This window comes from Phaethon aethereus, assembly GCF_964289735.1.
Source record: "Phaethon aethereus genome assembly, chromosome: 6".
NCBI classification, from domain to species: domain Eukaryota; kingdom Metazoa; phylum Chordata; class Aves; order Phaethontiformes; family Phaethontidae; genus Phaethon; species Phaethon aethereus.
In genome coordinates, this window is record NC_138580.1 from 11,609,103 (window position 1) to 11,626,094 (window position 16,992).

At 49.5% G+C, this 16,992-nt stretch overlaps 1 protein-coding gene across 1 annotated transcript in view; it reads left to right on the top strand.

Annotated features, from left to right (window-relative positions):
- ITGB5 (integrin subunit beta 5) overlaps positions 1-16,992 on the top strand; it is a gene marked incomplete at both ends in the record, with an annotated part of 62,275 nt that overhangs the window by 17,588 nt on the left and 27,695 nt on the right. The window contains 5 exons of the mRNA XM_082001341.1: positions 3,684-3,852; positions 9,565-9,726; positions 11,845-11,940; positions 13,010-13,099; positions 15,961-16,095. Of these exons, the coding sequence (XP_081857467.1) occupies positions 3,684-3,852; positions 9,565-9,726; positions 11,845-11,940; positions 13,010-13,099; positions 15,961-16,095 (652 nt within the window). The remainder of the gene's footprint in view (positions 1-3,683; positions 3,853-9,564; positions 9,727-11,844; positions 11,941-13,009; positions 13,100-15,960; positions 16,096-16,992) is intronic.

Sequence of the window (16,992 nt, forward strand, 5' to 3'; positions counted from 1 at the left end):
CGCCCTTGCTTTGAATGAGAGATGGGAAGTTGTTGTATTGGGAGCCTGAAGTTATTTTTAAGTACCTGAAGAGGATGAAGGCATAACAGGCTCTTTTACAGGCTTTAAGAAAAAGGAGCAAGAGCCAGAAATTCCTGATTTCTGATCCTAGCTCTGAGTCATAGTTTGGCCTTGAGTAAATCAGTTAAGCTCTTTGTCTCCATTTTACAGATAAGGAGGTCAAGGCAATGTAAGTTCTTCCCAACAGAAGTGTTTGGGGGAAGTGAGATTTGCGATGGCCTGTAATGAGTTTTTGTAAAGTGTTTTGAAGATGTCAGGCAGTTTTTTCCCTCTTTATTGCTGTGGAAGAAAAGCAGACTGAGTTGCAAAAAACACAAATGATGTGGTTTGCTTTTCGGTGATATCAGAGCCTTCCTCTTTGTTTTTTTGGGTGGGTTTTTTTGTTTGTTTGTTTTTTGTTAGTGTCTTTGCTAGAGTCTTTTTGTTTGCCTTTTAACCACTGGAGTTGGAATCAAGTCCACTGAATTGGGGGTTATGCCAGAGTGAAATTGGGTGTAGTGGAGTGTATCCAGGCTCAGATGGGTTTGGACATTGGCATGAAAGGATCGATACAGCAGCAAGTGCCCTCCTGGGAGAATGTCACTGTTGACACTTACTTTCATGGCCCCCATCTTCACCTCATCCATTGTTGGGATGCTTTCTAGTCGTGTAAGTACAGTAAGGTTGAGCCATTTGTGGATACTCGCATTGTACAATCACCGCACGAATAGATGTCAAGCTCTGTGAGTGTGCATCCTTTAAGTTTTCCACAGGTGAGGCAGATTAAAGAGGGTTTGCAACGGCTATGAGTTTCTAGGCCAACTTTTGGCACCGAGAAAGCATTTGGCATCTCGTTGCACATTGACCAGACAAGATTATCCATGTTCTCTTTTTACCAGTTCTGTCCAGAGATGAAAGTCAAATGGACTTTAACACTGAAAACTTGTGCTTTGGCTGTGAAACATAGCTAAAAGTGACCACGCTGACTGAGCCGGGAGGTGAATCTTTGCCGCCACAGCACCATACACAATGCTCTTCATAGCTCTTTCTCCCAGAAATTTGGCATGGCCTCAGAGGGATGTACTCAGCCATCTCCATTGTCCTCAGTCTCCATCACCCACTCATGTTGCTCATGGGCTGGGGACAGGGTTTTGTTCCCGCTGGGGAAATCTTGGAACTTTGCCCGGTGTGTGGCTTGATTGAAGTGACATGGCTTTTACTGAGTGCAACAGGGTGAAATGTGGAGGAGGGGAGGGCTGGGAGATAAGGAGAGGGTGGACCTGGACAACTCTGCAGCAAGACATGCCTGACTCTGCCAATGCCCTTTCATTGAGGTCATCCAGAGATGTCGCCTTGTCTTCTCCCACTGTGATCAGGCTTTCTGCACATCCTTTTGGTTTTACCCAGGTGGCTGCTTTTCTGTTCATGGGCTACATTAAGGTGGCCTGGTCTTGGGAAACCGTTTGGGAAGGATTGCCTAAGGCAGCTCGTCTGGTGGGCGCTCCCTTCCAGTCGTCATCTGTCCCCTCTTCATCCAAACCAGGGGTCCTGGCTCCCCACTGTTCTCTGTCTGAGCGGGCTGTTGCTGTTGCCGGCTGGCTCGATGATGTGGCAGCGGGGAGGGTTGTGAGGTGTGGTTTTATTTGCAGCTACTTCTAGTGTCAGAGCAGACTTTGTCCAGCGGCCTGCTCACGTCTAAAGAAAGCTGCCACTAAATATCAGCTTTGGTGGGTGTCTTTTGCCCCTGGTCCAGGCTCTCTCCTCCCTCTCTTCCTCCTCATGGTGATGGCCGTCCTGCAGGTCTGGGTGGGATGAGGCCCTGTTTTCGTGTGGAATCTGGCTGGGATCCCTGCCTCCTCCCTCCCACCCTGGGTCGCTGCTCGCCCCTGCTTCTGGCTCAGCATCCCGACTGGGACCTCCTGGGGAGCCAGGAGGTGGCCTTTCGCAGGTCTCTTGTAGCCACGGTGTCATTCAAGAGAGATAATACGAAGGAAACAAACACTAAATTTGAAAAGATAAGGAGGGCAGAGGGGTTTGACTGAACACCCAATTGCCCACCTATCTTGGGGAGGTTACAGCCTGAGGCCCACTGCTGTGTGCCATTGCATAATCACTCAGATACCCATATCTGTCCTGCTGCTGCCTGCAGCTTCTGTCTGCAAACCTGGGGTGTAAAACAAACAAAAAAGGATTAAATCACACTTAATACTCTATTCTGTCCTATTCTAAATAATAAATCCTCTTGGGATTGTAGAGAGCAGACAAGGGGCGAGACCCTAAGAGGTGGGACCCTACAGTATGTCAGTGTTTTCTTTCTGTATCAGGACTTTGGCAAACCAAGCACCCAGATGTGTCGTATGGGGCTAAGGGCTGCTTGCTGAGACCGTGCGGTGCGGAGGTTTCAGACATCGCACGCTCCTTACCTTGGCCCTAGGTGCGAGCGGGATGCAAGTCTGAAGACGGGGCTGATCACGAAGGATGGCTCTAATTGCCAGCTGGGCCCAGGGCAGAGGGACCTGCCCCATGGTTAGGTGTGTGCATGGCTGTGTGGGTGGGATTCCCTGCTCTGGGGTCCCTTGTGAGGGATTTGAGTTCCCAGGGGCGGTAAATCTTAAATACTCCTTTGTGTAAAAAGCCTCTTACACCTTACCCATAGTGGGTCATGTGTCAACAGAGGCTTTTAATTGTTCTCAGGGTTTTATCTTTGAAGATAACAGTGAATTAGTGCCAGCCCAACTCCTTTTTAAACACATTTTCTTCTTAACCCTTCTCGACCCTCTCCCCTGCACACACTCACTGATGTCCCACACCGCAGGAGCTGCTCTGCTGAGCTCTCCTGGCCACACAGTGAGCACCAAAGCCGCCTCCTGTTTCATACGGAAAAAAATAAGTTTTCCTGGTAGCCTGCCGAGACATTTCTCTGCCTTAGGGTGCCACTCCTACCTTTCTGCTCCAGCGGCGCTCGGGAAAGCAGAGATGGTGTTTGCTGACCGCCTTGCAGGGAGAGTGGGAGGATACGTGCGTGGTGTTAGTTACTAATGCACCTCGTGGTGTGCAATTGCCAGGTGCCTGGTGACGTGCAGTGGGTGCGGGTTGGCAGGTACTGCCAAGAAAACTGGGTGACAGAGTGAAAATGCATATTGAAAAATCGGGGAAAAGTAGCTGTGGGCAGTGACGCTCCTGCGTGGTTCCCTTTGACACCAGCCCTCCATCCTGGGCTGCTGGGGAGGGTGACTCTGGCCCTCCTGCCAAAACGTGGCCTCCTGATCACTTCGGGTCACATCCTGCACTGCAGATTCCATTGTGAAAAATGCTTTATGGGTGCTGAAACTCCAGAACCACATGGCCTGGTGCTTCTTGTCTCCACTCGGAGCTTATGTGGAGAGAGATGTTTGGTCCTGGTGAGATCTCTGGAAACTTCAACTGCTCAAAGCCCCTTGTGGGGAACCAAAAACATGGGCTCTACTGTAGAGTTTTGTAGATAAATAGCCAGAAATCAGAGTGTCCAAACATGAAGCTTGTGGAAGTATTTCATCCCTCCAAACAAAGATTTGGAGACCAGCCTGGTAGAGCTGGGAGCTTCTGCAGCTCTTGGCTGCTGATGTGGTTCCTCCCAGCTGACCACTCCTCTGTTCCTCCTGCAGTTACAAGCTCTTCCCCAGCTGTGTCCCATCCTTTGGCTTCCGCCACCTCTTGTCCCTAACGGATAAAGTCGACCGTTTCAACGAAGAAGTTCAGAAACAGAAGGTTTCCCGCAACCGAGATGCTCCAGAGGGTGGTTTCGATGCAATTTTGCAGGCTGCCGTGTGCAAGGTGAGTCGCTCTCATTTCTCGTCTTTTAAGGCAAAAAAGAGCAGGAGGACATTTCTTCTGATTTGTTCTTGGACCAGGGTAAGGATTTCTTGGAAATAACTACTAAATTTTTCTTGCAGAAACCATGAAAGATGCCTTGAAAAGTAGAGGCTATTGTTTTCATGTGCCTTTGTACATGAACAGGCAAAGAAAAAAGGTTAATATCTTTTCTAGTTTAAAGGGGTAAAAATGGAGTTTTTGCAAATGCAAATTTAGGGCTGAGATTTCATTGCGTGATTAGACTTGTGGGTGCTGATCCCTGAGCACCTGGGATGAAATCCTTTAAGATGCACATATGCTTGTGTGCAGCAGCATTGTGCGTCAGCTTAATGTGTTTCTTAAGCGTGTGTCAAACACATCTTGCAGAGATTGACCCATGTTGAGGGTTGGAGCTGGTTCCTACTGCTCGTACCTGCCCCCTTTGGCGTGTGGGGCTGGATGATCCCACCTCTGGGTGTTGATAGCTGGCTCTCCCTCTTTGTCGGCAAAACTGGAGCTGTGTGCAGCGTTAAAGACAGCACTCATTAGCTTGGTGCCATGTTAGCCACATCCTTAGGGTTTTTGGAGATGTTTGCTTGAATATCTTTCTGGAACAAATAGGTGGGTTGCTCCATATACCTTTGTGTGTCAGGGATGGAAGTGCTTGCTCCCCTCTGCTGTGTGGCAGAGCTGCCCTGCTTGCCAGGGATGCCTCCGTTTTCTTTTTCCCCTCTTGACATACAGTTTGGTTTTTGTTCACTCCAGCCTTCTGTAGTCCTTTTGGTTGGGCTTGTTTTCTTCTGCGTCTGGATTTTGGGAGCCAGGAGATAGGCATCGTCTGCAGGAGTGATGGGATGCAGGCTTGTGGGAAGCCAGATCTTCCCTCGCCTGGGTTGGCTTCATTTACGCTTTATGCTCTCGGCAGGACGGAACCTGCCCTGTTGGATCTGATGCCACCCAATAGTCATCTTCCCTCTCCCAGCCTGGCACAGATACGGGCATAAAGTGCCTCTCAGTTTTGGAGAGGCAGCTCTCATGGCTAGAGCAGAGACATCTCAGGATGGTGACTCAGTTGTGCCACCCACCATGTGGTTTTTTGCAGGCCCTTCCACCACGTTATTGCGAAAATGGGACAGTGTTTCCCTACGGTGCAGAAATACTGCGGTGTGTATCACAAGGGCTCATTTTGGAGGTGTTGCTGGAAGGCAGGAGACCTGCAAGATAATTCCTGCATGTTTGTGCCAGTCTCAAACTGTTGGTAAGGACCAAAATCTTTGACTGTGGCTCCTGAGTGGACAACCTGGTCCCTTCTAAATTCAGAAGATGAATTTAGGTGCTGGTGCCATCTAAATTCAGGACTGAGCATCCTCTAGGAAGGGTGAGCAGAGGTGAGCGTGTGCGCTTGCGTGGCTCTTGGCGTGATGTAGCAGGTCATGACAGAGGAATTTCTGCAGCCGTGGTGGTTAATTAATCACCGGAGCTTGGGTGTGGGAAAGAAGGTCCATGGGACCGGTGTGCAAGGAGGAGAACCGGCTGTGCCACAACTCGCGTGGCCTTGGCAGCCCCTTGCTGTGGGTGGAGCAGCTGCCTGCTGCAGAGTTAGAACTTCGACTTCTACCTCTGCCCAGAGCTAGAATAGCCAAAATTTCAGGCCAGCTGATTGGCCTCCTAAGCCCCATAGCCAAAACGGGAGCTTAGAGATTAGTTTCCCTCATGGCGACCGAGTGATGGCCCACACCGGTTGGCAGCTGCGGATTGTGGTGAAGGTGGCAGCCATCTGGGGCAGTGAGGTGCCGCTTCCTGGTGAGGATGCTCTTCGCTGCAACGAATGGCGCTTTGCATCCAGCAGTGTTTACTAAAGTGTCGTGGGGACTAAACCCTGCACAGACAGTAGTTTCTAGTAACTCAGGAACTATTTTCCCCCAGTGCAGGGAGAGCAGCATAGAGATACCTTGGTGACTTCTGGGGTGGGTTTCTTCATCACTGCTGTGGTACCCTGTTGCATCTCTCTGGCATGCTCCAGCTTTTTCCAGCTTTCACCCTCGCTACATTACTCAAAACCCAAGATTTAGGGCAGTTATGACCTTAGAAAGTCCCCCACCTTTGGGGCAATGCAGCCTGTTGACCATGAAGAACTTTGTGCTCAGCAGCAGAGTTTGTGGCATCAAGAGGGACGTCCCCGGGAGAGCCGGTCATGGCATGGCAGAGTCTTGCTGTTCCCAGGCCACGGTGTCTGAGTGTGGTCTTCTCCTCCACTTCAAGTGCTGAGGTGGGAGAAACAATACCTAGGTATTTTTATGATGTAATTCATATCAAGCATTTCTTCTGCATGAGCTGTCTAAGAGCTCTGTAATGCTCAAGTAATTTTTTGGCCTGGTTTTCAACCCAAGGAGTGGGGAAAGTTTGTACAGCTAATACAGACTAACAAGCAGGCCCAAGGTTTGGCTCGTTTCTGAAAGATGAAGATATGGTAAATGTTATTCTGGAGGCAATGAATGAGCCAGAGACAATAAGCCTTTATCCTGACGCTAAAATGGTTAGCCAGGAATATTAATCAACCTTCTGTAATTACATTTTCCATTTGCAGTATTTTGGTTTTCTGCCATTCTTTAAGTGCAAACATCATATGGCCTGGTGGTATGTAGAAGTTTCGAATCTTATATACTAAGCTGCAGCAAGGAGACAACGCTGGATTAGAAAATAAAGTGTCTGTTGAGACAGTTTTTATCGGTGCTTGCTTGACAGTGGTACATGGAGGTAGCCAAGACACCTGGGAGACACTGAGGTGCCTTTCAGATCTACGCAGACAAAGGAGGTTTTAGCTTTTTAATCTCTTAAGGCTTACTTGTCTCGCACCTGTAGCTGTTTCTTTCTTTCAAAAAGGTCTGCAATCTGAGCAACTGGTGGGGTTTTAGACATATTGATGAATCCAGGGGGGGGCCTCCTGGCAGCTGAAGCTTTGGCAATTAAACCCTTTTTATTCAGCACCCAAAACATAAATTTAGATATTTATTTCAGGCTTGGAATACTGATACTGGGTTTTGCAGCCTTTTCAATAGGATTTGGAGGGCTGGGCTGTGCTAAGACAGCTGTGGCACTTTTGCCAGTCGCTGCTGGCTGCAAGGAGAGAAAAGCTGGTCTTTCGGGGTACGGGAGGCAACTGCAGCTGGTTGTAGGAGTAAGGGCAGGATCTGTAGCGTGCCCAGCCCTGTGGAGACATGTCTTCCCACTTCACGCTGCTTTAGGTCAGGTCCCACCCCTGCTTTCAAAATCCTTTATATCCCATGGGGATCAAAAACCAGATGAGGGGGCAGACATCAGTGCAATATTTTTTTGTTCAACAATCCCAGTCCAGTAAAAATAAATGAAAGTCTCTGGTTATTTGTTTTAAGCAGAGCAGAGTGCTGCTCTGGGTTTCGTTGTGGAAACTGTGTTCTGAAAAAGCTGTATTTCCCAGTGCCTGGAAACCGCTGGCGGAGGCTGCGTGAGATGCGGTGGCTCCTTGGCGTGCCGGCCTCTCCGGGAGCTTTTCCCCTACGTCTCCGGCCCTTTTGGTGACGCATCGGCACCAGCTCAGCCACCCCATCTGAGACACCCTGGTCTGATGCTCCAAGGAGTTGAAGGCTCTCAGTGCCTGGATATTGGCTCCCAATGTGGGAGCTCATTGGTTTTTGGAACTGGGTTCCTGAACTGAGAAACCAAAGTGGTTTTGATGTTGTTTATGTGAGAAAGCGTGTGTTGGAGATGTCTGTAAAGGGATGCTTAGCCCTTGATTTAAAAGTGGTCTTAGCAGGCAGGTAAGAAGCATCATCCCTGAGGTGGTTTTACCTGCTGTTTGAATGCAGCTCGTTTTCTTTCTGCATAGCACATTTCTAAGGAAATTAAACTCAGATTAATCCTTTTAAATCTTGGCCTCAATAATTAAAGAAAAAAAAAAGAAATCAGCTCTGCATATGCAAAGTGAACTGGATGGGCTTCTGTCTGATGGCTGAGTAGACTGAGAACTACCTCTTGCATTGTTAGAGCTGTAGTCAGTTTTGTGTTGAGTGCTTGAGAACTTACATTTTAGCATGATGATTTTGCCTTTTGTCCGGTGGGGTCACTTCAGTCGAATGACTTCTGCTTCCCAGAGCAAAAAAAAGTCCTCACTGCATACTGAGCTGGCCTGTACGTGCTGGTACATGGCAAAGGACGTGTGTGGCCAGAGATTTCTTCCTATGGCCTTACTTGCATGGTGGGGGTCTCTAAAATGCCATTAGAGAAAAAATACCTTCTGCATTAGGGAAGAAAAAGAAATATACTCTGGGATAGTGTCCCTGAAGCAAGAGTTCTATTTATGGGAAAGATCAGCAGGCTGTGACTGACATTTGCAGGCGAAAATTGCACTGGCAGCAGTGATTACACATCCTTCTGCCTGCTCTGCCCTGCCCACGCCAGTGCTTTCCGTAGGAAGCGTCTTTGCAGCTGGGCTGTGGCAGCTCGTAGGCTAGCATCTTCCTGTAAAACGGGGCAGAGTTCAGCTAAATAATAAGCTCTGGAGGAGTTAGGTATATTCACCTGCACTGCGTTCCCATCAGCAAGCTTTTAACAGTTCTTCCCTCATCCCTTCCCAAGGGATTCGTGCTGTTGCTCTGAGCTGGGGGCTGGAGGGAGGAGGATGCTGGATGTGTGTGGGGAGGGAAGGCATGGGGCTGTGTCTTCTGCCAGCAGACGGGCAGGGTGGCCAGCCCGAGAGGAGGCTCTGGGAGATGGGGCTTTCTGGCTCCAACCTCTGCCGCAGCAGGATCTCCCTGCCGTGGCTGGCAGGCAGGACCTCAGCCCGCCTGGCTCGGCATGAGCTGGCAGTGGGAGCAGCCAGCGAGCGCGGGGAGTGTGCTGCAGTGCTCTAGTTTCCAAAAAATTTCCTTTGGGCTTCTCTGTTTCCCTCCGCTTCCATTGCAACAAGCAGCTTCAGTGTGCTATCATAGGCACAGATCTGCTTCTCAGGATGGTGCAAAGCTGGAAACCTGGGGAAGCTCCATGGGAGGGAAACATTTATCCACTAAATGTTATCTCTTTATTTGGAAAAAACCACAAACAAACAAACAAAAAAAACCCACCAAACCCAAAAAATCAAATCTATCCCTGCTTCTCTCTTCATGCAAAGATAGTCGTAGTGTCTGGTCCTCACACAGAGTGCCTGTGCATGCTCATGGGTACACCAAAGCCAGCCCCCTTGGGCAGGGACCTCACTGTGTCACAGCTCAGAAACAGCCTTTACAAGCGGGCAGTAATGAAACTGCTGAGCAGGGATAGTGCAGCTCTTGCTGTTTCCTTGGCCGCTTCACGGAGCTGAGGAAACAAGGTCAGATTAAATGTGAGTGGAGGAATTTGGCAAGTCTCCTTTGGCTATAAAAGCAGCTGAAATTCTTATTCTTGGATCTGGGTAGAGAAGGTCTGGTGGACGGTCCACATATCTCCTCATGCCTTTTTAAGTAAGCGTGTTGGAAGCAGATGCTGGGAAATGCTAGGTGGGCCCCTGACATTTTGTTTTCTTGCCAGGGATGGGTGGGCAGGAGCATGGTATTCTTCTAATTAGTGCTAATGGGTCTGCTGCTGGACGGGCACATGGCTGGGACCACGTGCAGGGTGAGGGGCGAAGCGTGGGCTTGGCAGGAGATGACTAGCTGTCTCACAGGGTTTGTTTTCCTCCAGGAGAAGATCGGCTGGCGTAAGGAGGCATCTCACTTGCTGGTCTTCACGACGGATGATGTGCCCCACATAGCCCTGGATGGGAAGCTGGGGGGGCTGGTGCAGCCCCACGATGGCCAGTGCCACCTGAACGAAGCCAATGAGTACAGCGCATCCAGCCAGCTGGTGAGGGGGGGACATGGGGGTATGTCCCATCCCAAAGGGTGGGAAGGGGGGTAGTGGTCAATAAGGTTGTATTGGATAGTGTGGTACCTGAGCATAACATAAATGGTATGGAATAAGGGGTGGATACTGTCCTGGTTTCAGCCAGGATAGAGTTAATTTTCTTCACAGAAGCTAGTGTGAGGCTGTGTTTCGGATTTGGGATGAGAAAATGGTGGTAATGTGCTGATGTTTTCAGTTGTTGCTAAGTAGTCAAGAACAGTCCAGCTTCTCGTGCTGGGCTGCCAGTGAGGAGGCTGGGGGTGCACGGGGAGCTGGGAGGGGACACAGCCAGGACAGCTGACCCAGGCTGGCCAGAGAGATATTCCATACCGTATGACATCATGCTCACTGTATAAAGCTGGGACAAAGAAGAAAGAAGGGGTGGAGGGACGTTCAGAGTGATGGCGTCTGTCTTCCCAAGAATCCATTACGCGTGATGCAGCCCTGCTTCCCTGGGGATGGCTGAACACCTGCCTGCCCATGGGCAGTGGTGAATGGATTCCCTGTTTTGCTCTGCTTGTGTGTGTGACCTTTGCTTTACTTATTATCTCAAACCATGAGTTTCCTCACTTTTACCCTTCTGATTCTCTCCCCCGTCCCACCGTGGGGGAGTGAGCGAGCGGCTGCGTGGGGCTTAGTTGCCAGCTGGGGCTAAACCACGACAGGGGTCCAGCCATTGGAGACCTTGGGGTGTTGGTGGACCTCTCTGGAGACCAGTCACCCCCAGCTCCAGCAGCTTTGGGCAAATGCAGCCCTTGAACAATGTGGTTTCACCTGGTCCTGCAGTTTGGAAATAAAATTTGCCGTTCCCCTGGGGCATCTGAGTTAGGAGCTTAACGAGTTCTTTCAGGGCTCATTGCAAGTGGGGAAAAAGTAACTTGGTGTCCTGAAGTGCATCAGATTTGCCTGCAAAGTGTGGAGGAAACATAAAATATGTCATCCCTTTCCTAAAATGTCCGGTGAACTGTCAGCTTCTCCCTGGGGAGGCTGAATCTACCTTGATGTGGCTACAGTAGCAAGCACAACAGGACACACTTCTTATTCACAGCCTTTGAGCAGAACACTAACATAGGTTTTAGTAATAAATAGGTAAACTAGCCCCTTTTTTAAATTTAAACTCAGTGGAGGAAACTTCTGTGATGAATGAGCACTTGCCTGCCAGCTCATTATCACATCCTTCTGCAGAACAGTGCTTTATTCAGCAGATCACAAGCACTAACTATGATTTTTGTTCTTGGATGGAAGTCCCCCTGTAAGGGAAGGTGTTTGTGGATGGCTGTGTTATGGCCAGAGGCTAGGGTCTGCGAGAAACCCTCTTTCCTCCTGCCTGTGCAATCCTAGCAAGTGTACGTAAGGGAGCACAGCCCTCGTACTGATGTGGAGTTTCGGTGGGGAGCTGGTGTGGGGATGCTGCCTTGGTGTTTCCATGTTTGAGTCTTGGAGGCTCTCAATCAGCCCTCCGGTCTGCAAGTAAATGAGATGATTTTTTTCCCTGAGGACAGCATTTCAGAAGCAGCCAGGGGTTTTACACTCAAGCTGGTCTCTTGAAAGTGAGCCCTGGTTCATTGTTTTTGTTGCTTGTGGGTAGCTAGAGCAGTATCTTCCTGCCATCCTCTCATCTGTCTGGGAAGTCTGCAGATTTAAAGAATTTACCGTAATGTCTTTATGATTCCAGTATGCAGAAAGAGCAGGCAGTGGATGTTTCTGCTTTGGAAGGAAAATCATGCATTTCCACTTACTGCAGTTCTAGATCTCCCTGCCTCACATCCCTGGAGATAGCGGCCAGCTTATTACACATGTGCATCTGCTGATGGCAAAGCAGAAAGAGGAAAGAAAGAAATCCAGTGGTTCAGGTGTTGCTGTAGCTAAAGGCGTTGTCAGTCATATTCTAGTGAAGGATGCAGCAGAAATATTTAAGGGATGACAGAATTTCTACTGTTTTTCAGCTGTGATTGTGCTGGTACTTCAGGGACTTCATCCCACAGCAAATGTGCCTGGAACGAATTTTGCTGTTGGGAGGAGAAAAGCAATGAAATTAGTCTTTGTTTCTGTGTTACCCATCAGTCTTTCTGCCCCTAGGACTATCCTTCCCTGGCGCTTCTTGGGGAGAAACTTGCTGAAAACAACATCCACCTGATTTTTGCTGTTACAAAAAGTCATTACGTCCTGTACAAGGTAAGCGTTGCCGAGCCACCCGGGCTGGGGGGAGATTTAAATGCCTTTTGAAAGCATCTTCCTGGTGGCACCGCGGAGCAGAGGCAGCCGTGAGCGCGCATGTGTGCAGCTGCAAGCGCGCGTGAGCGCGTGCGGCCACGTGCTGCCCGCGGGACTGGCAGGGGCAGGCAGATGCAGGCAGGCGAGGCTCAGCCCGCCATCCCTCCCCGCTAGTCCTTTCAGCAAAACACACTAAAGCTTCTTAGAGCAAACGGATATATACATGTTAGTGAGCATGCGAAGACCTAAAATAGACTCCAGCTTAATCTTGATGTTCAGATGGCTGCCAGCCGTGCAGCGTGCGAGAGCAGAAACCTGTTCAGCCCATTCTGCAGTGACTTAATCCCATTACCTAATCTCATGCAGTGTTTCTGCCCAGCTGTGTTTTTCCATCACGGAGTCCAGGGCCCTGACGCACCACATACAATTTAAACTCCCTCAAAAGGAAAAGGTGACCCGAGCCACAAGGGCCGGCCTGTGTCTGGAGCTGCCCCGCCAGGTTTCGCTCCTCTGCGGATGCAGGGAGGTGTTTTGGGTGGGGTCGCTTTCAGAAACCTCCGCTTTGGCTTCTCGAGGCTCCAGCAAAAACAACAAGCAGCCACGTTGCTGTGGTCGAGATGCTGCTGCTCGCCCGGAGAGCAGGAGGGCTGAGCTCATTCTCCACCCCTTCTCCGGGGATGCTCGTGGGTCGTGAGGTGAGGTGGGGCAGCCACCTCCCTCTCCTGCCGAATGCACAGCAGCTGGGTCTTGCTGCCTCCAGCAGCAGAACCGGGTCCATTAATCCCCATCCCGTGGCCATGAGCTTTGTTTAGTGTTCGACATGCCGTGTTAGCAATGCGTTGCTTTCAAAAGCTCCACGTTAACAGGGGCCAAGCCACACTGTGTACACCACCAGACAGCAGGGCAGGGTGTGTGGCCAGGGTCCCTGGCGTGGGGTCTATCCCTCCTCAGCCTCCGCTTTCCTCTCTCTTCTCAGTATTTTCTTTCATTTTCTTTCCTTTTTTTTTTTCCCCACCCCCTCCCTCCCAAGAACTTTACTGCCTTGATTCCTGGGACAACGGTGGAGATTTTGCACAAAGACTCCAAGAATATCATTGAGCTGATCGTCAAGGCCTACAACGTAAGTGCGTTTTAATACCCCAGCTGCTGTCGTGCGCAGCGCCAAGAGCTCGGCTGGCTCGCCTCGCCCCAGCGTGCTCCACCCGGCTTGGCCGCCTCCCTCCTGGTCCTCCGCACACTGCTGGAGCTGGGCACCCACCCCGGGGAGGGAGACGAGAGGTGTGAGGTGGAGATAGAACGCGGGGATGCCCAAGGGAGACTATGGCAGAGCAGAGACTTCACCCCACATCCCTCGTGTGCAGCAGCACCCTCAAAGTACAGTCCCGATGTAAAACAGTTCTCCCACACAGCACCCTTCCACTAGATAAAATAGATTATTTCTTTGCTATCTGATATTCAGAGGCCTGCCAGGGACATGTCTCGGCTCTGGCTAAGGTCACATCCTTCTGTTGGTCTCTGTGCAGCACAAGTCGGTCCACTGCAACCTGAGCATCACCATGTCTCTTGGGTCCCAAAGCAACCCTGACTATGTGGCATTGCCAGTGCAGCCTATCCTGCCACGATGGGGACCATGGGGAACAGCAAAGGACCTGCAGTTGTACCGCTGACCTGATGTTGTCCATCTCCGTGGGGGTCAGGGGAGCAGATCAATTAGAAGCAGCTAAATTGCACATTCATTGGGTAGTTAGTTGTCAACATTTCTGTTGACTTCTCCCTGAAGTCTTATGGGTTGGCTCCTCATGCTCCTGGAAGGATATTGCTGTTTCAGTGCCCAGGGCTTACATTACCCCCGAGATCCCTTTCCCCCATCTCTTCATCTTCCATTCCCCTTTTTCTTCTGCCTGGTGTGCTGTTGCCTCCCTCATCCCGCAGGGCATGAAGCAAAAGGGAACAGGGAGTGCTTTTTTCTCTGCCCTCACTAAGAATAAAACCCTTCCCCCAAATCTCAACAGGCCTGGGAGATGGAGGGGCTCATGGGGGGCTGTGCCGGGCAGTGCTGCTGCCCGCTGCCTGGGCTGGTGCAGCACTGGGGGTCTCTGCCCGGGCACCCAGGCTGGGTTTGGACTGAGGCAGCAAACAGGTTACTGGTTTAAAAAACGCTTCCCTAGACCAAATCCAGGCAGGTCTCAGATGCGTTTCTTATTACATCACTGATGTGTTTCCTGTGGCTGGCAGTGGGTGGCCTTCACATCAGCCATCCCTGGAGCTGCTGCCAGTTCAGGATTTCCTTGTTTTGACACTGAAACAATCCATCCTTTGAATTGCACCTGGTCTATAGCAAACACCTTTATTTCAGGTGGAGATGTTGCTCCATGTTGGAGCCAGGTCCTTCCCCCAGCATCCTCCGCTCATCCCTGAAGGCTCAGCAGGCTTGGGGCCACCAAACAACACAGCAGCAAAATCCTACAGTCGCCCTTAGTGGTGGCTGCAGTGCTGTGAGAAGGTATTGCTATGTAACGATGCAAAGTGACTAATAATAATAGCATTACAATTAGGCTAATAGCATTACTATATAGGGCTAATAAGAAACCTTGGCTTCTCTATAAGAACATAGGAATGGCTCACGCAAGGTTATACTGAGGTCTGACCTGGTGTCCTGTCTTCTGCCGTGCCCCAAATGAGGTGCTCTGGGCAGGAAGATGAGAGAGCGTGACAGCTAATTTCTACACAATAATTTTGGGCAGAGCAGCATGTTCAGCTTTACCGGCATGCGTGGCATTAGTGATGGATGCTCCGTACAGTCTGAACTTGCACCCCATGAATGGCTCCTCCATCACAGCAGAGAGATGGGAAATTATTCCTTTTTTCCCTCAAGGACTGTTTAGACTCGCCTGGCCTCATAAAAAAAATAAAACTCATTTATTTCCTGACCATTTCCAAAAGCGTTAGCTCTTTGCTGGTGTGTGAACCCTGGCTTTGTTACCACGTGGACTAGCCAGAGGTCTGAATTAACAGTTTTCCATAATCTGGCCACTTTAGTGAGGGTTGGGGACAAGGGGGAGAAGGATGGAGCTGCAAGCTGGCTTTGGAAAATAAATATATTTGTACAAAAAGCTCCATTTTGAAAACCTTTGTCTTTTGGGACACCACTCATAAAAAAAATCAGTTCCAGCCATTGGAAGAATGAAACAAAACCACCTCATTCTGAATTAATACTTACAAACTTAATTTTGTTTTGACTTGAAAAATCTGTGTGTGTAGCAGCATGGAGAGATGAGAAGCAGAAGAAAGGGGATAGGAGCATACCAACACCTTGCTGATGGAAAATGTTTTTCCCTTTGAAAAGTTTCACAAAGAAAGATATTTTTCATTTATTTTTTCCCGTGGTGGTGTTTCCAGCTGATGCATCTGAAAGGGTTCTTTTTGTTTGGCATTTTCTCCAAAGAGGGACGAGTCATTTTTTTGACCAGTTGGGTGAAATCAAGAAAGCAGGACAGAGTTAGCGCAGTTTTACACCTTCTCTAAGCAGTATGCTGGATGTCATAGGACAACTGCCAGTGGAGAATCAGGCCTTGCGCTTCGCTAAGGGGCTGGTTTGTGGGGAGGAGGAGGTGCAGATGTACGCACAAGGCTCTGACCTTCATCTTGGACATTCTCCATTTGTGATCGACAATGTTTTCTTCCTTCTTTTTCTTGAGCATACATACTTTTTCTCTGCTGACTACAGTGGTCATCACCACTGTCCTAGAGGGCATAAGCCACCCGCAGGGACTGTAGGCAGCTCCCCATGACTCTAGTTGTGTGTCCTGAGCTAGTTAAGTCAAACCCAAATGCCAATGTGTGTGCACAGGTGACTTTTTTTTCATATAGGTGCAGAGTTATCCTAGCTGCCCTCTGGAAACATCAGAAGAAGAGACTAATGTAGAAGAAACCAGCCTGCCTTTGGGAACCTGACGGTTTGCTTTCCTGTTGTGTTTCTAGAGTATTCGGTCCAAGGTGGAGCTCACAGTCTGGGACAGCCCTGAGGACATTGGCTTGACCTTCACTGCTACATGCCAGGATGGGTTGTCCTATCCCGGGCTCAGGAAGTGTGGGGATCTCAAAATAGGAGATACGGTGAGTCTGCCTTTCAGTCTGTCCCCCAGAGAGGCTGCTTCACACCCCATGCAGCCACATACCTCTCTTGATGAGTGGTCCTGGGAAATAAAATGCGGCTTTGCTTATCTTCCTCTGCTCTCCTCATGCTGTGCCATGTTAGTATGGCTCTGGGTGGTATAGATCAGCCCAAGATCAGCTGTGAGGAAAGAGGGAATACAGGCATCTTGTCTACAGCACCCTGAGCCGAAAGGTCTTGATCAGGCGGCAGGATGCAACAGTCAAGAATGGGCGCTTTTTTTTTCCCATAATCCCAGATATTCACATCACGCTCTCACCTGTTAAAACTTTATTGCCGTGGTCTGCTGGTCTTTTCCTGGTCTGTTAAATATGTAAGGTTTTCTTGTTATTGTTTGAGAATCTAAACCTGTCTTTTTCCCAGAGTGAAGAGGTCACAGTTAACCTCGGAGGTTGTGAAAAATGATGGGATGCTCAGAAAGGCAGCAACTTTCCTCTCTTGTGTTCCTAGAATTATTCGGTGGCAGCACAGAGTGAAAATACAGTTTACTCTTTAATGTTAAAAGTATACACAGCATAGTCCATACTGTGCTTTTTTAAAAAAAAAAAAAAACAGAAGAATTAAGCTTTGCTTGTTTAAATTGAATACTGATACAGATAAATGAGTTGCTGGGCTGCTGGGCTGGGGCAGGAAGGCTCAAACCAGCAGGGAACCCGCTCCCCTTCTCTAGTTTTTTGCTGTCTGCGAGGACGTGGGTTCATTAGCAGCCTGATTGCCTTATTTGAGAAGAGCTGCTCTGCAAACATACCAGAGCTCTAAGCGCTGAGGCATATAAAAATAGTTTGAAACAGTCAACAGTAGCTGGATTTTTACTCTGCCAAATAAGGATCATGCGAAGT